This window comes from Micromys minutus (genome assembly GCF_963924665.1).
Source record: "Micromys minutus genome assembly, chromosome: X".
Classification (NCBI taxonomy): domain Eukaryota; kingdom Metazoa; phylum Chordata; class Mammalia; order Rodentia; family Muridae; genus Micromys; species Micromys minutus.
In genome coordinates this window covers 74495106-74522494 of record NC_137970.1, presented here as the reverse complement: position 1 = coordinate 74522494, position 27389 = coordinate 74495106, and the positions used below count along the sequence as shown (strand labels likewise).

The 27389-nt window shown below is 37.5% G+C and overlaps 1 protein-coding gene and 2 pseudogenes across 3 annotated transcripts in view; 2 read left to right on the top strand and 1 right to left on the bottom strand.

Annotated features, from left to right (window-relative positions):
* Positions 1 to 16582, top strand: part of LOC308415020 (T-complex protein 11-like X-linked protein 1) — a gene marked incomplete at both ends in the record, with an annotated part of 51754 nt that extends 35172 nt beyond the window's left edge. The window contains 7 exons of the mRNA XM_080910146.1: positions 2331 to 2451; positions 3344 to 3564; positions 10382 to 10518; positions 11773 to 11990; positions 12090 to 12271; positions 13513 to 13676; positions 16350 to 16582. Coding sequence (XP_080766272.1) covers positions 2331 to 2451; positions 3344 to 3564; positions 10382 to 10518; positions 11773 to 11990; positions 12090 to 12271; positions 13513 to 13676; positions 16350 to 16582 — 1276 coding nt within the window. The remainder of the gene's footprint in view (positions 1 to 2330; positions 2452 to 3343; positions 3565 to 10381; positions 10519 to 11772; positions 11991 to 12089; positions 12272 to 13512; positions 13677 to 16349) is intronic.
* LOC308414405 (GTPase NRas-like) lies at positions 5499 to 6049 on the top strand (annotated as a pseudogene). The gene has a single exon. The product of its transcript is annotated as a GTPase NRas-like (transcript).
* A 3501-nt stretch (positions 16583 to 20083) lies between the features above and the next one.
* LOC308414560 (E3 ubiquitin-protein ligase RNF138-like) lies at positions 20084 to 20708 on the bottom strand (annotated as a pseudogene). Its single transcript has one exon. The product of its transcript is annotated as an E3 ubiquitin-protein ligase RNF138-like (transcript).
* Between the last annotated feature and the right edge of the window lie 6681 nt (positions 20709 to 27389).

Here is a 27389-nt window from a genome sequence, read left to right as displayed (position 1 = left end):
ATAAAGGAGTCTTTCAGTATGAATTGAATGTCTCTAATGGATCACTGGCATTTACATGTGGGCTAGAAAATGACTCAGAGTTAAAGGTGGTTGCAGTTGACCTATTTGATCCCAGAGGCTCACATGGTGGAAGGAGAGAATCAACTTATATAATTTATCCTCGTACCACCAAACAGATTCTGTGGCATTTTGTGGTGTGCCCATGTACAAACACAATGTAAGTATGAAGAGTTAAAAGAATACTTTTTTGCCAGATTGTTATTTCATAGCTTTTAAAAATTTCCTACCTCGAATACCTCATTTATTTTGCCACTTTAGGGATTCTGTTACTAAAGCATTGTCTTGGTTCTTGTGATTCTCACGTATGTTGCATTTATTTTGCTTGTTTCTAATAATGACACATGTGAAGTACATCGTCCATGAGTGGAGTTTTTACCTAACACATGTATCCTAGGATCTTTTTAGTTCAATTCATAGTGGCTAGAATATGAGTTATATTTATTTTTTTCTAAATGTACTTTAAGGATTAGGAATGATACTAATTAGAGTTGACAGTACTTAATGGAAACACCATTGCATTCTTTTGTTTAACAAACACTTATTGAGTACTTATTTATATGGAATGTATAATGTTGAATGCTGAGGACATTACAGGTAAGATTTTCTCTTTTCCACTGAGAGGTTCCTGTAGAACAGATAATCCATGTGCTATTGTGCAGAGGAATAAATTTTCTCATAGCTAGTGAGTGGAGTTCATGAGTATGGAGTTGCATGGGATACTCTCAGGGAAGATTGTCTTGAAGTCATATCATTTGAGTTGAATCTCAAGAGTATGACTCAGTACATTTTAGGTGATCAATTGTGAAAAGTACTATCTTAAGAGAAAATGTCTCTTCAAGGGCAAAGAAAGGTAGAAAATAATCACTACTCACTCCAAAGAGATTATTATTGCTTCAGAGCAAGATGCAGCAAGAAGAAAGGATTCAAAGTTAGGGAATGTTGACAGAACAGCACCATGCTGAGTCATTGAGCTTATGTATTTGGCTTTTGTAATCAAGTTCTTGAAAGATATTTGATGAATAGGACATGATGAACGGATTTGGGAATATCGCTGACTTTTAGCAAGGACATGTCACATTTTGGGTCAAGATGGTTGCTTTATAGACTATTGTAAATGTACAGGTGTGATAGGATGTTTGGTTAAGAAGGGTTCTAGAGATACTTAGGAAACAGAATTTGTTGACCAGATGGTTAAAAGGGGTAGTGACAATGGACTTCAAAACTCTGGAACATGTCATATGAGTGATAGTTGATTGTTGTGCACAAGTTAGATTGATGTGTGGGGAAGAAACTTGAAATTTTTAATGATTTGTATTTAAAATAAATTATGTATTGTTATAGTAAAAAAAGTTTTGGGAAAAAGCAAATGTCTTGGTTTTTAGAAATAATTAAGTGAAGAACAGGTTAGAAAGGGGAAAGTAGTAAATTCTTTTTAGTCCTTCTGTGAAGTGCATGAAACCCTTCAGCATTATAAACATGAAAAAACCTTCCATACCCTTCATACCACTGTCAGAGATATCACATACTATGTATATAGAAATATAAATAAAGCCACACATCTAGGCTAGATGCAGAATTACAGTCAAAAGTCAGTATCCCAATTTTAGTTTATGGTTCTTCCAAAGGGGGAGATAAAGAAAGGGAAAGGAGAAAAGAACAGAGAGGAGGATGGAGAAAGGGAGAAGAGAAGGAGGCGAGCTGAAGAGAGAGGGAGAAAGACAGAGAAAGAGAAAGGGAGGGAGGGAGAGGGAGGGAGGGAGGGAGGGAGAGGGAGGGAGGGAGGGAGGGAGGGAGGGAGAGAGAGAGAGAGAGAGAGAGAGAGAGAGAGAGAGAGAGAGAGAGAGAGAGAGAGAGAGAACACAGAGAGAGCAAAGACAGACACAAACTCAGAAAAATATTGAGAGGGAGAGAGAGAGAGGGACAAAGACAGATGTATATTGAGAGGAGGAGAGGGAAAGAGACAAAGAGAGATACAGGGAGATATTGGGAGAAAGGGAGGGACAGAGGGAGAAAGTGGGACATTCAGTTGGTGGACAGGAGGATAGACTGATCAGCAGCATTCTGGTATCATTTTGAGAGGATCCAAGAATGTTTATTGTTTTTCATCTAAGACTAACTACAGTTAATTTTTAGCACTTCTTAAATCATAACTCCTTTCTGGCCTATCAGTTTATTTGGTTTCCCATGATTTTAAATATTATTTGAGGAATTGTGATCCTGTATCAAATCTCTATGCAAAGATCAATTTGCACATTTAACTTTCTTAATAGTCTGGAAAGCAAGTTTGTGGAGACAATGTACAATGCATTTTGGGACCACTTGAAAGACCAGCTGTCTAGTACTCCTCCAGACTTTTCTTGTGCTCTTGAACTAATAAAAACCATAAAACAGGTGAGTAGCCAGCTTTCTCTCTGTTGATGTAAACTCCCTGGACCAACTTAGACATTGGATTGTTAATATATCATTAATGTTCTAAGTAGCTTACTTTATGAACACATATGGGGTGTATTGACTCTCATTTGTTCATATGAAATATAGTTTGAGGGTTAGGGTACTACCTTAAAAACAATGTATTGTTCAATAAAACATATTTTTACTGAACTTCAGTTATGTTTTAAATGGTCCAGAAACACCAAAAAGAACTATTGCCTACAAGGGATTAACATTTTAAGTCAAAAAGCTATTTCAAGTGCCCATTGGAGAGTAACTTGCTTACCAGGTGGTAGTAGTGGTGCCTTTAATCCTGGCATTTACGAGGCAGACACAGGCAGATCTCTGAGATTTGAAGCCATCCTGGTCTACAGATTGAGTTACAGGACAGCTAGACTTACAAAGTGAGATTTTTGTTTCAGAAAAAAAAACTGCCAAAGAAAAGAATATCTAGCTTATTTGACCTTACGTTTGGAGTAAAATAATCTAAAATTGTCCTTAACAGTATATTAAAAGTATATTTTGTTAAAAGTTAAAAGTATATTTTGTGTAGGTGAATATGTTGTTGTGGCCTATACTTAATTGTTGCCCCAGTGTCATTTTTATTCGTGATTTTAATGTCATTTCCCTTGAAAATAATGACTATCGGTATAATATCCACGAAACCTAGAATTATAATGATCTTCTAAACAGAGAGAAATAACTATGTAATAGCTTTAGAGATCCACTTTCTTGACCCCCTAGAAAACAAAGTCTGACATATCTTTAGCTTGAAAGTACTGTTCAGTGGGTGCATGTTTCAGATTCTAAACATAATGTGGTTCCTTTGATTTTTTTTTCCCTTTGTGGGCAGATTTTAATGTCACTACTATTACCGCGTCAGAATCGTCTAAGAAATGAGATTGAAGAGGCACTGGATTTGGACCTCCTCAAACAAGAAACAGAGCATGGGGCTCTGGATGTTCCTCACCTCTCCAACTATATCCTCAGCTTGATGGCCCTCATGTGTGCACCAGTTAGAGATGAAGCTGTACAGCAACTAGAAAGCATAAAAGATCCAGTACAGTTACTGAGGCAAGAATACAGTCGTGCTCTTTAATGTATTCTCTTTTGTTAATAACATGATATCTTAGTATAACCAAATCGTAAAGAGAAAAGTAAATATTTTTGGCTCCCATTCTAGAAGTCCAAGGGTGAGACTGAGGGGCTGCATCCAATAAAAGCATTGTTTCTGGTGGAATCTCGAGGTGTTAAAAGGGTGAAAGGTGAGAGGGGGCAGGGGGAGAGACAGAAATAGAGACAGAGAGACTTAGTTGTTCTGTTTTTGTGAAAGCATTTCTATTCAGTAATGGTGGTTTCTATCTAGTCTGTCACTCTTGTGTAATCCTGGTGACAGCCTAAAGGCTTCATTTACAAACTACATCATTATATTAAACTTTCTACCCTCTCAGTATCTCACAGTTGGGCTTGAAGTTTGCTAGGTTTTGGGCAGCAACCTATTTCAAACCGTACCATACTCTGCTCCTCTACATTATTACGTACTATGAAAAAATTTGAGCCAAATATTACAGTAGTCCTCTGTATTACACTGAAGGTTAACATCATTTTTCACTTCTATTTTTTCCTTTTTAAATTTTTACAAAATAATTATTTAAAATTATTTTACGTTTATGAACATCTTGCCTGCCAAAATGTATGTATGTGCACAGTGTGTATGTCTACTGCTTGCTGTGTCCAGTAGGCAGTATTGGATCTTCTGGAACTGGAATTATGGGTGTTTCTGAGCCACCATGTGACTGCTGAGAATGAATCTAATCCTCTGTGAGAGCAACAAATGCCGTTAACAACTAAGCAGTCTCTCCAGCCCCTCTGCTTTTGAGTTTCATACTATATGCGATGCATTTTATTCTTTATCATCCCTCTTTCAATTCTGCTGATCCATTTCTTTCTTCCTAATTACTCCGCATCTGAAGTTTGTTTCTTGATTTTATGCAGTAGGTGCCCAGGAACCTGCAACTACTGCATGTTCTTGACTGCAGTGGCCTTGCCAAATCCCGAAGACAGCATTTTCTAGCATTCCTCTTCATCCTTTGTCTCTAACAATCTTTCCATCCTCTCTTCTATAATGCCTGCTGGGCTATGGTATATATTTCTTCTCTATGGCTGGGCACTCAACAATCACTTATTTTAACACTGACTAGCTATGAGTCTCCACATTGGCTGTTACACAATGTGTAAACATAGTCTATGTTCCAGGCTGAGAAGTTCTACTAACACATTTTTACTCCCTGTCCTTTGAGTTGGTAAGGGCAGTGACTCTGGTTTATTTTGACACTATGTAAATGATCATTTGGATTCCATAATTTCACGAAATGCTCTTAAGACATTTAAGTATAGTACTAATTCTATAGATTTCCACACCTCCCCACAGCTCAAGTGTTCTTCTATTTCTCCCAGTTTAAACTCCACAGAAACAGAAATGAAGACTCTCAGTGTTTTACAGCTAAAACAAATAGAAAAGAAAAAAATATTGTTTATCATTGAGGTGATTTTTCCCCTATTGACTACTGTTTTCTAAATGTAGCGGGGTAGTCACAGTGCAAAGAGCTCTAGAATGACTGTTGAAATGTCAGACTATGTGTCCCTGAATGGTGCATTTATTTCTGTCTTAGTCTGTTTCATAAAGAGGATTTTAAAGAAAAGATATTTGAATAGTTTTGCAGGCTTATCCTATCTTAAGAAATGATTGTGAATTTGAGACTATTACTTGTAGCATTCTGTACAGTGCTGGAGTCTTAGAGGCTTCCATGCTCCTGGATACATGGTAGATTTCTGCGTAGGCTGCCAGAATGTTTTATATAAGTTTTTGAAACCAAGGTGGAAGTGCCGCTCCTGGGTGGGGGCTGCTCATGGTGGTTTCGGGGTCTCTAACAGCTAGCTCCTTGGGTTGATGTCTAAAAGCCCCCCTAGACAGGGTCTGTGGAGTTTGAGGTTTTTACTGGTGTGAGATGACTGAGTACAAACTGGAGGTGGTTGGAGCAGGTGGTGTTGGGAAAAATGCTTTGACAATCCAGCTAATCCAGAACCACTTCATGGATGAATGTGATCCCACCATAGAGGATTCTCACCGAAAACAAGTGGTGATTGACGGTGAGACCTGTCATGTGGACATACTGGACACTGCTGGATAAGAGGAGCACAGTGCCATGAGAGACCAACACATGAGGACAGTTCCTCTGTGTATTTGCCATCAATAATAGCAAATTGTTTGCAGATATTAACCTCTACAGGGAGCAAATTAAGCAGGTGAAAGACTTTGATTGTGCTGGTAGGGAACAAGTGTGACTTACCAAAAAGGACAGTTGACACAAAGCAAGTCCACAAGCTGGACAAGAGTTACGGAATTCCATTCACTGAAACCTCAGCCAAGACCCGACAGTGTGTGGAGGATGCCTTTTACACACTGGTAACGGAGACAGGCCAGTACTGAATGAAAAAGCTCTTCGGCAGTGGTGATGGCACTCAAGGTTGTATGGGGCTGCCCACTGTGGTGATGTAGTAAGACCCTTTGGAAGTTCTGTCATCAGAAAAGAGCCACTTTGAAGCTGCACTGATGCCCTGGTTCTGACATCCCTGGAGGAGACGTGTTCCTGATGCTCTCTGAATCTCAGAGAGGCCCCTGCTTTCTGTTTCCCTGACTCAGTTACCGAGCACAGCCATCTAACCTTAGACCTCTTCATCATAACCACCTCCTCACTCGGCTGTCCGGCCAGAGAAATGGACCTGTTCCCCCCCCCACCCCTGTATTTCTCGGCCCCGGGTTTCCCCCAGAAACAAAACACACCTGCCAGCTGGCTTTGTCCTGAAAAGCAGTTTACATTGATGCAGAGAAACATAGACATATAATTCTGTTGTCAACAGTTTCTTAAGCTCGAAGGTAAGAGATGCGGGTGATTTCCCCTGCTCCCAACTGTTGAACTTGGCCTTGTTAGTTTTGGGGAAAATGTCATAAATTACTCTCTTTCTGAGAATATGATTAATGTTGCTGATTGATTGACTTGTAATGTGATCAGCTATATTCTATAAACTGGCCTCTGTTTTGTATTCATGAATTCAGACATGAGTACTAATGTGAGCTTCTCAACTGCATGCAATCAGATCCATCATTCACAGCAAAGTGCCTTTTCCTAAAAGTGCTCCGTAGGCTTCCGTTATAGTTTGTAATTGAAATAGATGTTTCAAGAACCATTGTATAGGAAGGTGACTATGAGCCATCTACCTTTGAGGGAAAGGTGTAGCTACCTGATATCAGATGCTTTGTATATGTTCATGAAGATAGTTTCCCTGTTTGGGGTTCTTCTAGGAGAAAGATGGAACTGAAACAATTATGAGTAATTTCATTTAATTCTAGCTAATTTTGGGGGGGTTACCACCTATAAATATTTGTGATTTATTCTAGTTTACTAATAATTTAATGGTCATTGAGCTTCCATTATAATAAATAGGTTCATACCAGGAAGCCCTCCATTTACAGTTAGTCAGATACTGTAAAAATTGGCACGTATTGCTTTATAGCTGTGATTTATGATTCTTCAAACATTAACTGTAGTTATTAGCAGGCAGGTTATATATTTGCTGCAGTTTCTTCATGGCATATATATATGTGTATATGGGTCGTGATAGTTTCTTCATGGAGTGTGTGTGTGTGTGTGTGTGTGTGTGTGTGTGTGTCTGTAGAGAAAGAAAGAGTAGCCCTCAGTTCTCGTCTCATTATTCCTCTGTCTCAGCCTAGAGCAGTTCAAGCATCCTTTAGGAGCCTGAATGATTATCTCAGTTGAATAAACCATGGTGCTAATGGACCAGGTCATGGTTTCAAAACTTGAACAAGCCAGTGAGCATCACAGAGAAAACAGTCCATCTGTACTTGTTCCCTGATACCTGCTGTTAGTGCTATACGGATAAAAGTTAGTGTGGTTCTGTACCAGGACTGGAAATACCGGGTGAGTCATGTGGAGTGAACCTGGATATCTTTACATTTTCAGACCCTAATTTTTAGCCACGTGGAAACTGAAGCCAGAGTTCATACCTCCATTGTTTCCTCCATTAGATAAAGAACATTAGATATGTTTACTCTATATAGCTTTTTAAAAGTATTTAAAAACACGTCTGTAAGTTAGGCTGTAACTAACAAAAGCTGATGTGTTTGTTCAAATAAAGAGGTACCTTTGCCACTTGAAAAAAGAATTTTAAATGCCATTCACTGTTGTCATGCAGAGGTTTGGTACTCGTGGTAATGCTGAGATAATCCATTGATGGGCTTTGTCATAGTGATACTTAAGATATAAGTCAGCTCAGTAATTCTAATGAAAACATAAAATTGGATACCTTGACTGAAAAAAAGCAAACCTAATTCCAAAATGGCCATTTTTCTTCTGATCTTGTAATACCTAAAAGTCAGATTCTTAGGAATTTTTTTTGTTTATAAGAGGACCTTACTATGTAGTCCTGGCTGGCCTCAAACTCACAGCACTCCTGGATCAATCTCCCAGATGCTGGTATTACAGGCACATTCTGCCACACACCTGGCTAGTCTAATTTCTAATGAATTTACATTGTTAAGCAAATTCCCCATCACCTTGAAACTAATCAGAAGAGGGAAGAAACATGTGCTGTGCTCCTCAGTGCTAATACATGGGGTTTGCATTCCTACACAAACTGCTGCCTTTCAAACAGAGTATTCATCTTCCTGAAGCTGCTTGAGGCCAACCTGGTCTTGTTCTCTTTTAACGTGTTTGGTGATTGGTGGTGGATCCCTAAAAAGTTTATCAAGCTGCAGTTAAGAAGAAAGTTACTCCCCTTGGCCCTTTTGACCATATCCAGTGTGTGTGTGTGTGTGTGTGTGTGTGTGTGCGCGAATTCGTGGTTACACACATATGTATGCATATCTATAGATGGTCTCAAGTTTCAGATGCCCTTACTAGCATATATTCCCACAGGGTGTGGGTTTTGACATAACAGTGATAAACTTAAAAGCTAAGTAAGTCCAGTTGGTGTGTTAGCAAAGCATTTTTAGAGTGTAATTTGTGACGATCTGGTTTACCTCAAAGTTGAAAAGCCTCTCTTCCTGAATTTATGTGCCTGGCTCTTGTCACAAATTAACATATTCCTGTAAGGCAATTATTTAGTTGAAGCTTTGTTCACATATTGTACACTATGAAAATGAAGTGTTCTAAGAGCTCTGATATCAAATCTGTGTAAAGCTGTTAAATGCTATTTGTTCCAGGACTTAGAATTTGTGAGCTGGGAACTCAGTACTTCATTTACTAGTTATGTAGGAGCTCCGTGTATACAGAGGAGGTGGCTTTGTTTTAGCTGGCCACCTTAGAATCGGCCTTTACAGTGCTGTGAACTTCGTCATGACTTGAAGATAGACAAAAACTCTCTAAAGACAAATGTTTGTTTTCCCCATTACAGAATGTATGAGCTTAGTTTTATCTTCTTTTGTACTTAGTCATAAACTCTGAAGCTGGCAGCTACAGCCAAGGATCAGAAGGTGTGTTCCACCGGGTACAGTTAGCTCTGCTAATTATGAGAAGCAGAGTTAATCATGGGAAACATTTTGCCTGGGTGGTTTCTATTTTAAAGAGAGATGATAATTCTTAAACATTAGCTTTTATTTTGCTAATGCTTTAAGCTGTCTAATGTGCCACAAATTTACTTTAAGGTATTTATGTTTTATAAGAATTGCTTTAAGAGTGTTCTCATGAGATTAGTTATAGATATTTTTACAAATACAACTGGTCTTAAAAATAGGAGTATTTCTCTAAGCAAGCGTTAGAACTCTGGAGAGGAGGGAAGTGGATGGAAATTGTCTGGTTTTGTCTTTCTGTGATGTCAAATATAGGTCAGAATGCCAACTGTGCAATCCTGCTGTCTATAGGAGAACTGTTGGCCTCTGTGGCCCTCAGGAAGGGGCTGATATTTTAAATTGACTGTTGTGTTGTAAATTAATCCATTCTAATTTTTAAAGACTTGGTCGACTGTTTTCCTTGTTAAATAATTTTTAAAAATAAAAAACTTTAAGTTTTTTGCTGAAAAAGAAAGAAACAAACCAAGGTGGAGACTGACTGCTCCGTAGCTCAGGTTTCTGTATGGTGGCATAATTAGTAATGCACCAGGGCATGTTGTAGGCTTACTATTGTGTTTTCCAGACTTTGTGAGCAGAGTCAAAGTCCAGCCTAAGATAAACCTCAGCTTGTTTGCACTGCGGTGGTTGTATTGGCTGAGGGACACTCTACTGAACTCAAGGAGCAGAGTCTCTAGGTATTTTTGGCAAGCAAATGGTGACATCCTGTGGGCACATCTTTATAATCTTTTTACTGTTTACATTGTCACACTTTAATCTCTCAAGTTAGTCTGCCCTCCATGTATTTCAATTATGAACCTCATCTTTAAGTTATTTTTTTCTTTTCATGTATTTTTGCGTATGATTAAAAGTAGCCAGGTAACTCCTTTAGTATCATGCTGAGAAGTTTCATTGCCTGAATATCTTAGGGCATTGCTCTCGAAACTTACCTTCTGTAAAGCACTTTGAATACATATACAGTTCAAAGTATTGGCTATTTCATATAAAGGGTAACTTTTAATCTACTTTCCTGTAAGGTAAGCCTTTCTGTTTTTCAGTAAGACTTCTCATTTTCATTTGAAACTTCATCATAATGGTCTCTTAAAGCAACTAAATATTTTTTGGATCACACGTTCAAATACTAGCTATTTTTAAGTGAAGTCAGTACTTTCTAGCCCTTTCCTATTTTCAATACTGGGACTTGAGCTACACTCCTGAACTCTAAATTTTCTTTCAAACTAAATGTTTTGTATTTGTCTGTGACAGGGGTATCTTCCAAGTTCTAGGCCTGATGAAAATGGACATGGTGAACTATACTATCAAGAACATTCGACCATATTTACAGGAACATTCTATACAATATGAACGAGCTAAATTCCAAGAACTCCTTGACAAGCAGCCTGGTATGTTTAAAAGTTATCTAGAGGGGGAAATTGGCTTCTAAGTTGTTGTTGTTGTTGTTGTTGTTTACAGTGTTTTTCTATTTTGAATAGAAAGTTTACTTCTTGGATCAAGAGTTAAGAGAAGCAAAATTTTTCAAAAGAGAAAGGCTTATTCAAATCCAGTTTTTAAAAATTAAATTTATTCCTGGATAATTCCATGCATGTTCATGGTGCAATCTGATCAGCCTCAAGCCCAGCCTTTCGTATACACCCCCACTATCACAATTTCCCTTTAAAAAATTTTCTCTCGTACTTTGTTGTTTTGTTTTATGACCACCTGAGTTTGAAGATTACCTACAACGTCATGTGTGTAGAACCATCCACTGGAGTAGGAGCATCTCACTTGGTGGTAGATTATTTGAATAACTCCCCCTCCTCCAGTAGCTGTCAAAGTATTCCCTGAAGGACAGTGCAGCCTTCCCCCTACCTATGATTAGGTTTTGACAGATCCAATCTTATGCAGATTCAATACAGCCTAACTATCTCAGCTGCTTTGAGAACACAATTGCAAGAACCATATCATACTCAGAACATAACAATCCATTGCCCTCCTCTCTGTGAACCCATTTTTGCACTGTTTCTGCCTCCTCTTCTATGATATTTCCTGAGCTTTGTAGGGGGTGTAATAGATGCTCTGTTTAGAATGGAGTATACAATAGTTCATTATTCTTACAAATTTGAGAAGCCATACTCTTTATACTAATTGCTGTTTGCTGAAAAAAAAAGAAGCTTCTCTGATCAAGGCTGCAAAGAAAACATATTTGTGCATATAAAAATAAATACTTAGAGGTACACTGACAACATTTGTATTTAGAAAAATGAAGGAATAAGTTCACCCCTGGGTTCTATGAGTTCCTTGCCCATGAGTCTTTGCCAGGTCTATAAAGCTATACATGAACTCCCTCCTATGGAGTGAGTCTCACACCCTATTAGAAAGTTGTTGATTACCTGCGTGCTGGTTGTGCTGGTATAGCACTAGCTGGTAGATCTGGCCTGGAACGTTGGTATTGGGGTAAACAGGGTCCACAGTTAGGTTTGGAGTTGTCACCAGCTGCCTGCATGGTGCCTTCTTATACTATGAAATCTATTCTGGAAGGAAATAACCAGTTCACTTCCAGCTTTTAAAATGAATGTTTTCTTCATCAAGAAATTATCTTAAACTCTCCAACTTTGTGCCTTGGAGTTTAAAAATACCTGTTCCTTTCTCTTTCATAGATCTTCTTGATTGCACCACAAAATGGATGACTAGAGCCGCCACAGAGCTTATTACACCACTACCACGTACATCTGTCGCTCCGAGCACCTCTTCTGGCACAATATGTCCATTTCCATCTCCAAAACCCGACCCAGATCCACCTAGTCTTACAACAGTGTTATACCAAGGGTACCTAAATCTTGTTCTCAGGGACCATGGGAATGAAGAATTCCCTGAGGTATGGATGTGTATTCAGGAACTTACCTTGTTATTCTTTACATAGAAGCCCCATTACAACCCTCCTTTTATTACAGCCTGTTCTTTCTTGCCTAAACAGACTCTGCTGATGGATAAACCTCGACTTCAGACCATGAGATCCAAATTGCGCCACTTGACCGTTCTAGCCTCAGTTTTACTTGTGGCAAGAAGTTTCTCTTGTGGTGTTTTATTCAGCTCACCAGAATTTGTGGATAAATTGAAATGCATAACGAAGGCTCTAACAGAAGAATTTAGCTCCAAGTATGTTTCATTGTGTTCTCTCTCTCTCTCCCTCTCTCTCTCCTCTCCCTTTCCTTCTCCCTGTGTATGTGTGTGTGTGTGTGAGTTTACCTGTGCACATGTATATACAAGGTCATTTGTCTGTGTAAGTGCGTATGCATGTCACATGTCAAGGCCAGGGGTCAACTGCAGGAATCTTTCTCTTGTTTTTTAACTTAAAAAAATTATTTAATGTATGTGAGTACACTATCATTGTCTTCAGACACACCAGAAGAGGGCAGAGATGGGCATCGGATCCCATTACAGATAGTTGTGAGCCACCATGTGGTTGCTGGGAGTTGAACTCAGGACCCCTGGAAGAGCAGTCAGTGCTCTTGACTGATGTCAACCCTCTAGCCCTACCTTTTTTTTTTTTGAAACATGGTCTCTAATTGAACTTGAAGCTGACTAATTAGGCTAGGCTGGCTTCTCTAACTCCATAGTGCTGTGATTACAGTCACGAACCATTACTTCTGACTGTGGGAGCATGCTCAGGACCTCATGCTTGTGTGGCAATCACTTTACCAAGTGAGCAGTCTCACCAGCTGTCTTCTAGATTTCTTTTAGAATGGATTATAATATGTCATTTAGGCCATAGACAGGCAATGTAATATTCTATTCTTCACACAAAGGGTTTTTGTAACAGATGCAAAAATAGTGTTGATGTTAGGTTTGCCATAGAGAAGTATAAAAAGTTGTTCACCCAGAAGGAGAATAAGATGGTTACTTTGCTACAAATATTTATTATTATGTTTTCTAACAGTGAAAAATATATATTTCATCAAGAGACAGTAGATTTTTTTGTTATTTATACCCATGTCATACAGAGATTCCACATCAAAGTACAAAGGGAAAATAAAAATTTGCAGGTTGTTTTTATTTGGTAAAGTAGGAAAAAATATTTTGTAAAATATCTAAGAATACTTTTCAACAATATTTAAATGTTTACCACTGAAAAGAATATTGAATGGCTCTTGGAATGTAACCAAACCCTTGTCCAGTATATATTGTTCCATATAGGTAGCATATAGCACTATATGTATGAATAATTTGGTACATTTAGGTTAATGACAGGGCTATTTTACATGCCCATTGATTCTGGTTGTCTATTGATAATGAAAGAATCACATTCTTTTCCTTGGGAATGCCTAACTTCTAGTATGGGTCTTTCTGGGTTTGGCCCCTATGTCAAAGAAACTCTATTTTTGGTCTTCACTATCTAGGCCAGAAGAATCTATGTTAAGTGTGAGTGAACAAGTATCTCAGGAAATCCATCAAGGTCTTAAAGACACAGGTCTAACTGCTCTGAGCACTGAAAACAGGGCATCACTTGTAGGACAACTCCGGAACATTGCCAAGAAAGAGAATTGCATTAGAACCATCATTGGTAAGAGTCCCAAAAATATTAAGAAATATCAGTAACATGCCAGGTGGGAGTTAGACTTTGCTCTGATACTTAATGAACACTTTAAAAATAGAGCCAGGAAGTGGTGGTATAGAGAAGATTTTTAATCAAGGAACATGGCTGTTCTGCCAAGGGATTACATCAAAAGACTGTCTAGGTCTGTATGACGCAGGCATACTCTTACCACATGTCTTAGTCAGGGTTTTTATTCCTGCACAAACATCATGACCAAGAAGCAAGTTGGAGAGGAAAGGGTTTATTCAGCTTACACTTCCACATTGCTGTTTATCACCAGAGGAAGTCAGGACTGGAACTCAAGCAGGTCAGAAAGCAGGAGCTGATGCAGAGGCCATGGAGGCATGTCACTTACTGGCTTGCTTCCCCTGGCTTGCTCAGCCTGCTTTCTTATAGACCCTAGGTCTACCAGCCTAGGGATGACACCACCCACAATGGGCTGGGCCTTCTCCCCTTGATCACTAGTTGAGAAAATTCCTTACAGCTGGATTTCATGGAGGCATTTCCTCAACTGAGGCTCCTTTCTCTGTGATAACTCCAGCTTGTGTCGAGTTGACACAAAACCAGCCAGTAAACAACTTTAATCCAAAACAAGGGATGTTTAGAAGGAAACAGCCATGTTTGAAATTGACCTCTAATTGAAGGGCAGACAAAGAGTTAACAGAATGGTCATAGAGAATATACACAACTCACCTGTGAACTTGAACAGACAGGAAGGAGAGGCTACTTATTAGGACAGTAGACAGATGGGGAAGGGGAGGAGGAGAAGGAGGAAGAATTTTTACCAAGAAGAGTTTTACAGGTACAGGTTGCAGTTGAAGACAGAATGAGCCAGAGAATGAGAATGAGCCAGAAAATTAGAACAAATTGCCAGAGTTAGTTTAAGTGCAAGGAAGCATTTCAGTCAGAAGCCAAAGGAATGCAAATTCAATCAGTTAGCTTGGAGATGAATTTGTACCAGACGATCTGACTTGATCCAGCCAGCCAGAGTTCAGAGAGTTAGAAAGGTGAGCTTATTCAGCAGTAAGCCTTTGAGATGACAGTTATATCTGGTAAATTAAAGTACTTTTACAATGGTGCTTTCCTTTAATCCCAGCACTTGGGAGACATAAGCAGGTAGATCTCTCTCAATGAGATTAATGACAGCTTTGTCTACAGAAGTATGTCCAAGACAAGGCTACACAGAGAATCTCTGACTTAAAAAACAGAAACAAAATAAAAGGTAAGACATGATATTCAGAAAGCACCTGTTTCTTTTCTTAACTGTAACATGTAGTATTGAAACAGAGTTTTTAGTTTGAAGAATCAAAATATAGTTATATATGTATATATTATTATAATATATAAATTACAGCACACACACACAGAGAGAGACAGAGACAGAGACAGAGACAGAGACAGGGAGAAGAGAGAGAATAGAGCCACTACAAAACCCCATGTTGGAAAACGTTCCCTACCCTAGGATTTAAGGTACCATGCAGGTTCCTATACCCGTTTTTTGGGTTTAACCCTGATTACAATATAGAATTGGATATATCATATTGTGAAATATACACAATTAACTTGGCCAGTTTTCTTATTTCATTTTATGCAAGAATATTCTATCTACATGAACACCTGGATGCCAGAAGAGGGCATCTGATCCCATTTCAGATGGTTGTGAGCCACCATGTGGTTGCTGGCAATTGAACCCAGGTCCTCTGGAAGAGCAGCAACCAGTGCTCTTAACCATTGAACCACCTCTCCAGGCCCTGGCTAGTTTTCTTTTAACTTAACTTCTTATACTCTAATTTGTGTACATGGGTCTGAACTTGATATACCAGCTCTAATATATATTTCTGGAATTTCAGGTGTGATGTTTATGATCTTTTAGGCAAAGTACATACTAGCATCTCAATTATAGATATGTAAAATAGTTTAAAGAAACAATCCAATGACCAAAAGCCATAAATATCTTTCTGATTTCACCAGTGTGTGTTTGTTTGTCGAGGGTATGTGTTGTGGACCAGTCTCCATTCCTTGCATATGCTTTGCAAGCATTTGGCTACTAAGTTACACCTCAGGTACTAGATTATCATTTTTGATGATTCATTATATTTTGGTGTTTGATGGCATGTCTTCATTCCAAACAGAACTAAAATAATATATACAAATGATTATTAAATAAATGTGTTGATCACTGTTCTATTGCTGTGATGAAACACCACAACTGAGGCAATTCTCATAAAAGAAAGCAGCTAATTGGGGGACTGCTTTCAGTTTCAGAGGCTCAGTCCATTAGCATTATGGCAGGCAACATGATAGCAGGCAGGAGTGGTACTGAAGAAGTAGCTGAAAGCTACACCCCGACCTGCAAGCAAAGAGGAGGAGTTGGGGTCTGGCATGGGCTTTTAAAACATCAATGCTCACTTCCAGTACTTCCTTCAAAAACACCACATCTTCTAATTCTTCTAATCTTATTTAAAGGTTCTACTCCTTGGTGACTAAGCACTCAAACATATAAGCCAATTGGGGCCATCTTGTTCAAACCATTACAATGAAATTAAAAAAAAAAAAAGTAAAGCTTTGATGAGCAGACAGTGAATTGTCAATTTTTTTTTTCTGAAACCTATTTCTACTTTCTTTTCTCCCCCATGATAGAACAACGGATACATTTATTTCTCAAATGCTGTTTGATTCGTGGCATGCAAGAATCTCTTCTAGACTTTCCTGGAGGCCTTCTTTTCATCGAGCCTGAGTTGGCTGAACTAGGTTGGAAGTTTGTTAATCTGATGCATCACAACCAGCATGTGTTTAGCCCTTACTATGCTGAAATCCTAAAAAATATCATCTCTCCACCGGATGCAGAAGAAAACAAAGAAAAACCTATCTGATAATGCTGGTCCCAAGTCCTGGCACCAGGAATCCAAAGAGAGGTCTCATTATATCCCTGAGATAACACCACTTGTGGCCAACAACTGCAGGTGACCCTCTTCTTCATTAACAGCCAGGATGTAACTGTATCGGCCAACACACAACCTCCAAATGGCCCAATCCCCCTCAATAATAAACTCTTGAGCTGCAAGAAAATATAAGTGTCTTCTATGATGCAACCAATGCCATGTCCCTTGTCCTTTTCCCCAAGTATTTGACAAACAACTGGGCTTTCACTTTTTCCTGAAATGGCAGATCAGTTTTCAGTATGGTAGACTAGATAGGTATCAAGGCATGGCATATTATTCTTTCTTTATTTTGAGTTTAACTTTCTCTTTAAATAAGATAATTGGGGAAGGGAATCAAGCTTGAAAACCCGTAAAACTTTGTTTTGGCAAGATGGCATCAAAAATCTAAAGTATAAGTACTATATCCAAATAAAAGGCATTAAAGAATAAATTATAATATTGTGGAGGGGGGAACTCAATAAACGCAAGATACAGTGCATCTAAACATCTTGAAATTATAATTTGAGCGTTGAAAAACTATGCTGTTTTAGTTGGAGATTAAGTGCACCTTTTTTCCCGTTTCTCCCAAATAGAATCAGAGTTTATGATTTAATCACACCTCAAAGCTTTTCTCTCAGAACAAAGCAACCACTAAATACACACAAAATACGTATTTGTTAGTAATTTCCTTGGCTTATCCAGTGTGCAATGCACATGACTTGAAAGACTACAATTTAGTGTGAGCGTACACAAACTGAAAAACCACAACTCCAGGTTTCAAAATCTGCTCTTAAACCACAGGACACATGGGTCATTTTTACTTCTCATGAGGATGTTACACTGTCACTTAATCATCAAATTTCCTTAGAATGACAAGAATTGTCAGCTGCCAATCTTATGTGCTGGGACCGGAGATACAACTTTCAAAGTACTTCAATTCTTAATGGCCAAGTAAGGACATAATTGTTTGCATTATTTAAGTTTTCAGTACCTAACAATCTACCAAACTCAAGAAGCCTAAGTTAAATGGTGTAACATCCTAGAAGTAGCCAATTACTTCAGTATAAGACACTCAGCCCAAAGTCTGAAGAATGACCAAAATCAAATCTTTATTTTTTATAGCTGTATAAATGTGATGATCCAAATGTGTCCACCACTAGTTTTTCCATAAGAAACATGCTATAAATAAGCAAACTACAGCTGCTCACGGATATGCACGGACTCCCAGATGTCTCACTGGGCTGAGTTATAGGCCACTCACACAGTAATAGCTTTTTGGTATCAAGTGTAACATATTAAAGGCATGGCATATTCTTGATTTTTCTTTAAGGGGTATAAAAAAATCTATGAGATTATCTAGAATTAAGTACTTCTTAAGTTGGAAATGTACTGAATTACAAAAGAATACAGAATTACAATTCTGCTTCCAAAGTTCCCTATATTTTTTTAGGAGAAAACCATTTTTAATTGAAAAATAAAACAACACATCTCAATTAACACTGTATTGAAATACATAAGCTAATTTGAAGGAGAAACGTCTTTCCTAACTGGAACTGTGAAACTGATGCATCAGCATATTGCTGTAGCTTCTCTTCTTATTCTGATAGCTACTAAACAAGACTGCTGAGGGTTCCCCCAATGAATTAAGTTGTAAAGTCCATCCTTGTTCTTAATCTACTGACAAAAGAATTTGAAACTGTTTTTCCATACTCAAAATAAGTTACTAATGCAAAAAGATAATTCCATGAAAAAGCTATAAATATATTAATATTTAATGCATCTAAAAGACTTCAAAACAGGATTCCAAAATGATTTCTAGTACAAGTTTCCCTTTAAGTTTGTACATCCCAGATGATTTAGCAGCACAGTGGCTAAATTTAACTTTAAAAGTATCCAAGTTATTGCTTCTGTGGACAAAAGTCTCCTTTTAGAGAATTCATTATATAGATGTCCTGGAATTACACTCTTGTATGTCAACTCCAAGTGCTAGAGAACACAGTAAACGTCACCCTCAGCAAATTACAGAAAAAAAAGTAAGATGTATGGCTTCTTGTGAGTATATTATTGAACATAAATGAAGTCATTACTATTTAACTGAAAAGGGGTTTTACAAAACTGCACATCTAAAATTAACATTTTTATTAAATCAAGTTAAAAATGTTCATTGTAGAAAAGTCAACAAGGGTATTAAGAAAATCAAAATATACTTTTTGTACAATATATGTATATATTAGCAGCAAACTACTCTGGAGATTTTCTTTTGTGTTTAGTTATTTTAAAGAAATCATAACAGTGTTAGGTTAGTGTGGAATGTCAGAATTCCCTCTTCACCCTTTACTTTGTGAACTGGCCTTCTCTACAATACTTTATACCAAAGATTAAGAGCAAACTTGATTTTGACTAAAATGTAGTGAACAGTAGCTGGTAAAATCTCTCACTGCACATCAGCTATGAATCATTTTCAGATATAAAAAACGAGCATTTAACACATTTTCAGGTGTAATAACAGCCAGCTGTACCACATGCTTGGCTTACTGTTTTAAAAACTTGGTAACATACAAGATTTTAAACAAATGAGATAAATACTTCAATCCTATATTGCTTGTCCATTATTAAAACTGTTTAATAGAAATACTCTACATAACCTGACAAACTCTAGGCAAAGATATATATGTGTATATATACATGCAAAAGTCTATGTACATATCCACATACATCTGCAACTTTGGATTTTTAAAAACTGAACTAAAGTGTATGTATCACTCACTGACTAAATGTTTCATCAGCTAGTGAGAAACACTGACTACAAAGGACTGCCCTATAACATATTTAGTTTACAAATGACTCAAACTAGATTGAAATAACAAACTAACCACCAAAGAAAAACCTTTTCTCTTCTACTCATATGTTCTTCTACTAGCAGAAAAAGAAGAAACATTTGTACAATACGCTTTCAAAGTCAAAATTATTAAAGACATCTTACTAGTCTTCAAAAATACTAAACATTATATAAATACAATTCTCTCATTGTCTTCCTCAGCTAGAATCTCTACTGTAAAATTCCCTTTGGATTGTCCCATTTAGTGCTTCAAGTTTCCCTTCTGCAGTTTTGACAATGGCTCAGGTTTATTAGTTTCCTGTTATCTCTGTACTAAGTAGAAGGTACTATACCAAATATCAAAGACAACTCAGAATATGTGAACAAGAAAGAAAAAAGACAGATTTCCTTTCACCACACAAATGAAATACAACTCATTCCAGGCTGTTAAAGTGTCTGTCTAGAGAATGGAATTAGGGTGGCCCACCTTTATTTTCAATTAAAAACCTGCTACAGTAGACTGAATTATTATTTTTATTAATAAGCACAGTAAATTTACTGAAAATGGTTACTTCATGTCTTCTCCTTAAAAATGGAACTTGTAGGTAACAAGGAGGCAGAGATGTCTATACACATCACATGTGTACTTGAAAAGACTCTTCCATAGCATTGATATTGGATTTCCTCGTCTAGCTGAAGATTCACAGGAACTCTCTGAAATAGGCGGTTACTATTACAGTGATCCAATAAACATTGTCTGGTGAAATTTGATTCCTAATGTAAGGGACACTTAAAGGTGGAATGCACAGAAGAGCTTGTAGCCTCTTGATACGTTTCTGTGTTGCCAGATGCAGATGTTTCACCATTACTGCTCATTACTGAATCTTGAGAAATATTAAAGTTTGGGATGACAGAAGAAACACCATATTCACCCTGATATTTATTACAAGATTTGTAATGATGTCTCATGCTATAGAATTTAATCTTTTCTGAACAGCATCTGCAGCTACTAGAAACCTTCCTCATGATATCTTGAAGATCTACGGCCCGTTCCGGAGATGCTCTTGCTCTTCTAGTCACACTTCCGCAATGTAGGGGACAATGTATTCCACTTTCTCTCATTGCAGTCAGGAAACATTTTCTACAGAATACGTGCTGACAGGCTGTGGTCCACACCGGTGCCTTAAGCACCTCCTGACAGACAGGGCAGTAGAAATCATCTTCCATGTAGGGCATGGCCTCTGAAAGCTCCTCAGACATGGCGAAGGGTGGGCCGGAGAAGCGACTGCGCTGGTAGGAGTCGAGGTGGTGGCGGCCCAGAGCCTGATGCATGGAGACAGCCCTGGGGGAGAAGGGAATCCGTTCCCTATAATTTTAAAGGATATCACCACATCATATTTTGCCACGTGGTTTGAAGCATCATGAAAATTAGAGTAGTTTGAAAGTTTTTGTTATCTGCTTATGTTCAAGCGAGACCAAGATTTAACAAGATTTTTCTCTCTAAAGTGATCCTACAGATGGAGATTGAAGATCCTGACAGTGACCCACACCTAGGAAGTTAGATCAGTTATTTACTCACATCAAGTCCATTCTTGGTTCTGTTTTATATAATGTAATGCTTATGTTTCCACATAGGTTTAGAATAGTTCATTCTTGAATGAGTACTATGAGCATTCAAAGATAGGGCAGTCAACATGCTTCTATCACTCTGTTCTTGTGCTCTTAAGTGCTAGCTAGGATCATTGGCTAAGTGAGTACCACAAATGTTATAGGTTCACAAAGTCTTTAGTTCATTTTCTGAAATGAGATTCACCCTGCGATTCTCAAGCAAGGTGAAATAGACCAATTACACAGAAAATTAGAAAAAGGTGAAGTTTTGATTTGGTCTTAATTAGAATGTAGAAAGGAAAACAAAATCATAATCATGGGATATTCCAATTCTGTGAAGGAATGTTCTTACCATTTCTGAGGATGGGAGAGCTGAATATAACTTTATTTATTCAAGAAAAATAACAGATGGAATTTGAGTTATCTTAGTCCAATGATGACCTAATTGATTTCTGCAAAGGATAGATTCCAGCTGGATGACACAGACAATTGAAATGGTAATACCTTTTTACTGAGATAGAATATTAGCATACCATTATATGGTATGGTATTGTAATTCAATATATGTTTGTAGTATATAATAATCAAATCAGAGAAATATCTATTTCCATGCCTTCAACAATTAACTATTTTTATGTGTTGGAAATTTCATACTCTTTTAGTAATTTAGAAATGTATTATAGATTATTTGACCCAGTAGTTACTTGAGCATGCTAAGAAAGGAGCAGATCTCTATGTTTCAGTTTGGATGTGTTTTATTACACTTAATATAATAATACCATTCCCCCAACTTCACTTCCAAGTCTTCAAAGACAACTCTTCTGTTTTCCATGATAATGATGTATTACCAGAAATGAGAGGTAATATGTAGTATTAGCCTTTCTTTGTCAGGCTTATTTTACCAGAGCCATATTGTTGAGAATTACATGACTCAGATAAAGCAAATTTAAAATTAAAAAAGCTATAAAATAAAACAATAAATGTCATTATAGATTATTAAAAGGGTTGATTCATCAGGAAAGAAAAACAATTATAAATATGAGACCAAACAACAATTAGATCTAAAAGGCGTAAGAGATTTGAATACAATAGGAAACACCGACTTCAGTATCCTACTTTTTTCAGTAGATCATTAAGACAGAACAATCAATGAAGAAATGTCTTGTTAAGCATACTATAGAAAAAGTAAGTATAATAGACTTTTATATTAAAAAACATTTCTGTCAACAGCAACATAAACTCTGCTTATAGGTTCTTTCCACCACCCAACTTAAATGTTTTTCATTTTCTGATAATGACTAGTGAAGGTGCTTCATCTTGACTGTTTTATTAACCTATCTTTTGTGATAATTTATTTGGTATGTTTTGTTCACCTACTGTGTTAAATTATTATATATGGATGATTGGCATTATAAATTCAAACAAGTGAAAATGAGTAAATGAAAAATTGCAAGTTCTCACCCCAAAGCAAAGATCATCAACAAGTTTTGGAATATAAGATCAAGAAGAATACACTATGGTAGAAAGTATGTTCAATAGACATATAAGCATATTTATTAAGAACCTATAAGCAGAGTTTATAAAAGCACATAACGCAAAGGAAATATACTGCAAACATTAGTGTCAGGGAATTGTGGGAACATGATAAAATGGCCAGGGTTTTGTTTAATTTCTCGAAAAAGAATGGAATGTTTGAATACAATTGAGGGCAGGCAGGGGGGATCTGGGAGGAGTTGAGGAAGAGGAAAAACATGATCAAAACATAATGTATAAAAACATTCTTAATTTGAAAGCATTGTCATTTAAAGAATAATAGTTTAATATTACCCAAATAAAAACACAGAAAGCAGAAAATACAGGTCTTCATGGGGGCATTTTGGCACTATTCTGTTAGCAATGGAATAGTAGCAGGCTCACCTCTTCTTCCCAGGGTGGGGGAGGCTATGAACTCCTGTGCTATGGGTTCTTAGCAGTATTTGCATTATAGGGCTATGTTTTCTCCTGTGGAGTGGGACCAAAATCCAACCAGCAAGCAGTTGGTCATCAAAACTCCATTTATGTCAATATTTCACTCATGGGCAATAATAGCTGAGAGGGTTCACAGCTGGGTAAAACTGTCACCTTTCTCTTCCTGAAGACTTATGTAGCACCTTCTGATACTGTACAAGCTAATCAAATGGGAAGAAACTTGATTCTATGTGTCCCGTGACACAAAAGTACATGACGTTTTTCAGTAATAGAGCCTTCCTACCAAATGCTGATGGGTGACCAAGAACAATGCGTTTTCCATTGGTTTCTTTGACACCCCGGCAACTGTTGGGGGGAGAAATCCCACACCTGGCACTGAGATTTTTATTTCACAACTTCTGGTCTCCAGGAGGACCATTATTCCCTCTGTAGCAGTCATGGGATGCTATTGAAAAGGAGAAAAAAGAATGTCAGAGGCGAGACTGCAAAGGACCAGGTTGACACACTATCTCCTAGATATGACAGGACTGATATACTCATGAATTTCTAGCAGCTATGGTTGCCTGTGCAAGATCAAGCCAGTCCTACTTCTGGTTCTCTGCTTTGGGCTTTTGATAAATCTGTCCTTCATTTCTCCCTTACATCAACATCTTCACCGAAGCACCAGTGAAGAAGGATTTCCTGCCCTCCATCTCTCTCTCTCTCTCTCTCTCTCTCTCTCTCTCTCTCTCTCTCTCTCTCACACACACACACACACACACACACATTTGCTTTCAGACCCTGGTAAAAGGACTGGGATGCATATTTTATATGCCAAAGCAGACCTGGACTCCAGGTTCATCCAGCATCCCTCAGTCCCTACCTGACATACCCTGACTCCAATCCTTAACTTTCCAGCCCAGGGACTGGGATTTCACTCCAGAGGCTTTTTCCTATATAGTTCAGACATTTTGGTCTCCCAAGGCCTCTTCAGTCTCTCCTTTGCACTCCCCTTCTTCTTCTCTTCCTCTTCTCTCTCAACACACTGTTCTTTTTCTTCCCCGTCCTCTCTTTCCATTCCCATGGTGACTCCCCTGGTCCCTTCTTTGGGGTCAGTGAAATCTCCCACCCCAGAGCAAAATTTATGTGCACACACATGCACACACACACACACACACACACACACACACACACACACACACATCTGCCTTGAATTGGCTCGTTTCACTACCAGAAATCTAGCATCAAAACACTGATGTACTTTTACAGTCTTTTAGGTGGACCCAGTGAGAGTGGAAGATAGAGACTGATAAGGCAATTAAAGGTAAAAACAGAAGCAAAAAAACAAAGCCCTAAAGAGAACTAATCCTAGTCTAAAAGCCAGAGATGTTTCTGGGCCTCTTGGCAGCCTTATCTTTGGCAGAGATGCCAGAAATGTTTAGGGCCGGACTGCCAAAAGACTCAGGACCCTCCTGCAAATGGCTGAGCTCCCAGAACAGCCTTACAAGACATTTCCCACCTGAGCCCACAAAGACAGAACGGAGTCACTGCGAACTCACTGCCTGCCTGCAAAGAGCCAAATACCCAGAAGCAATCTTTTTCCTAAACCCAAGGTCCCTGAGACCCACAGGAGAGACAGGGCCTAGTCAGAGACAGCAAGAGCATGTATAATCACAGATAACAAGGTGGCAAGAGGAAAACAAAAAAACCCAAGCAATGGAAACCAAGACAACCTGGCAACATCAGAACCCAGCTCTCCCAACACAGCAAGCAATGGACTGCCAAAGACATCAGAAAAACAAGACTTAGACTGAAATCATACTTCATGATGATGGTGGAGATCTTTGAGAAGTGCATAAATAACTCCCTTAAAACAATTACAGGAGAACACACATAAACAAATAGAAGCCCTTAAAGAGGAAACACAAAGATCACTCAAAGAACTACAAAAAAAAAAAAAAAAAAAAAAAAAAAAAAAAAAAAAAAAAAAAAAAAAACAAAACCAAACAGATGAAGGAATTGAAAATGAAAATAGAAACAATAAAGAAAACACAAAAAGAAACAAACCACTTCTTATTTGGAAAACACCAAATGGTGGTACATTAAACTATTGGAATAAAAAATGAGCACACAGGAATGAGTTTCATTTGTGAGAATGGAAATTATAATAAGAAGTAACTTACCACTTCAAAATATGTAACATGTTCATGCATGACTATGAGCCTGAGAAAATGTCTGTAATTTGGACATTTCTAAACAAAAAAGGGAAGGCATCACAAACCCAAATAGAGATGCACCATTATGTGTCCAAGGGTTGGAGGATTCAATGTGGGAAAGATGTCAATTGTATCAAAGTCTATAATGTGATATCCACCAACTATTTTGTAGATATAGACAATCTTGTTCTACATTTATGAGGTAATGTGTAAACTCCGCATAACTAAAATATATTTGGTAAAGAATAAATTGTAAAAAAAAATCACTCTATGACACAATTTATACACACATTGCAGAAATCAAGACAACATGCACATGGACATACACATCAATGAAATGCCATGTAGAAATGCATCTACACACACCAGTCTAACTGAATTTTGCTAAAGAAGGATAGAAATTTGAACAAATAATGGTAAAACACTTAGATATCCATAGTGTGGGATGAAAGAACCTTGATCTAAACCTCACAAACATTATAAAATCTGAATCAAAGTAAGTTAATGGTTTAAATGTAGAGGATAAAGTATAATGTTTCTAATGGACACACACACACACACACACACACACACACACACAAAGTCTACAGGGTAGAAAAACTCTGGAATCTAGGTTTGGCAAAATTATTTGACTTGACCTCAAAAATCATGTTATAAAGAATAAGCACATCAACTGGAATAGACTGAAATTACAGTCCTCATCTTCATGAAATACTTGATAAGATAGATGAAAATACAAGTTACAGACTGAGAGAGACATGGCATACAACCCACACAACAAAAATAGTAGTATATAGAAAATTGACTCTCAAACCTGAATAATAAACGATCTTGAAGACTTAGGAAAGAGGACATACAGTTGACAAACACCAAAAATTTATGTGATATTATTGGCCATCAGAGTAATGCAAATTATTAACATGGGAAAAGAGAGATCATTATGCCCATATTAGAGTAGAAAAAATTTTAAATAATAGCATCATAGCTTGGTAAGCATAAAAATTATAATTTATTCTACAATTGATAATGACAATGTAAAATATTTTAACCACTTTGGTAATGTGGCTTGGCAATATCTTAATATTTTAATAGGAATCTAGGAGGTCTGCTGGTGCATGTCTGTAATTGAATCACTGAGGAAGCTGAGTTCAAAACTAGACTGGACTAAATGGAAGTTCCTGGTCTCCAAACCCCAAAACAAGTACAAAACTAAACATAACTTTAGTATATAGACCAAAATTCTCAACATCAAACATGTAGATCATAGACTTGAAAGAATAAATTCATATAACTAATTGTAAACTATTACCTTAGCTATTTATTGGGTGAATGGTCAAACAACCCATAGTAAAGTCATGTTTTGGGATACTTCCAAAAAAGGCAACAGTCTCTTTACAACATTAAATAAATGAAAAACTAATTTCAGTATATACAATAGATGACTCAGTTGGTGTGTTTTTGAAATGAGAAGGGCTTTAGCAATAAAGCTAGCTTAGTAGTTCCCTGTAGTTAGGAATGGGGAGTTGTTATAAGTGGAAGATTGGTGTACTTCTAAAAGGGTGGCCTGTGATTGATAATGTTGGTAATGGATCTTAGCCTAGCATTCTTCATAGTTGATACAGGTACCTGTGAATATGCAAAACAACATAGAACTAACGATGCAGGTATACCTAGGTAAAATTGAAAAGTCTAAACTAAGACCAATATCCATTATTGGTATCAATGCCCTGATTATTACACAATAATTTCATAAGTTGCTATCATTTCTCAAAATTGGGTGAAGGGCACATTGAATTTCTATGTAATGTTTCTTATGTGGATTTACAATTATTTCAAAATTTAAAGGAGCATTTTTAGAGGTAAGAAAAATACAAATCCCATTCATACTGAGCCTATGGTGCATTCCTCCTGGAAAAAAAACCTTCCAGTTTATTGTTATAGTCCATGTGAGAAAGTTATAAGCCATGCCAAGGCAAAATAATGGTTTTTATTTAAGCTGGTGAATGAGAGTAGACTTCTGCCACAAGGAGCTCTTGGTCCTAACCAGAGCAGGGTAGGGTTTATAAAACTCCAAACAAAGATTGCATCATACTAGAGGCAAGCAGAGGGTCAAGATTTTCAATGGTTTCAGCTTACTCAATTAAAACAATTTGTTTTCTATTGTAAAACA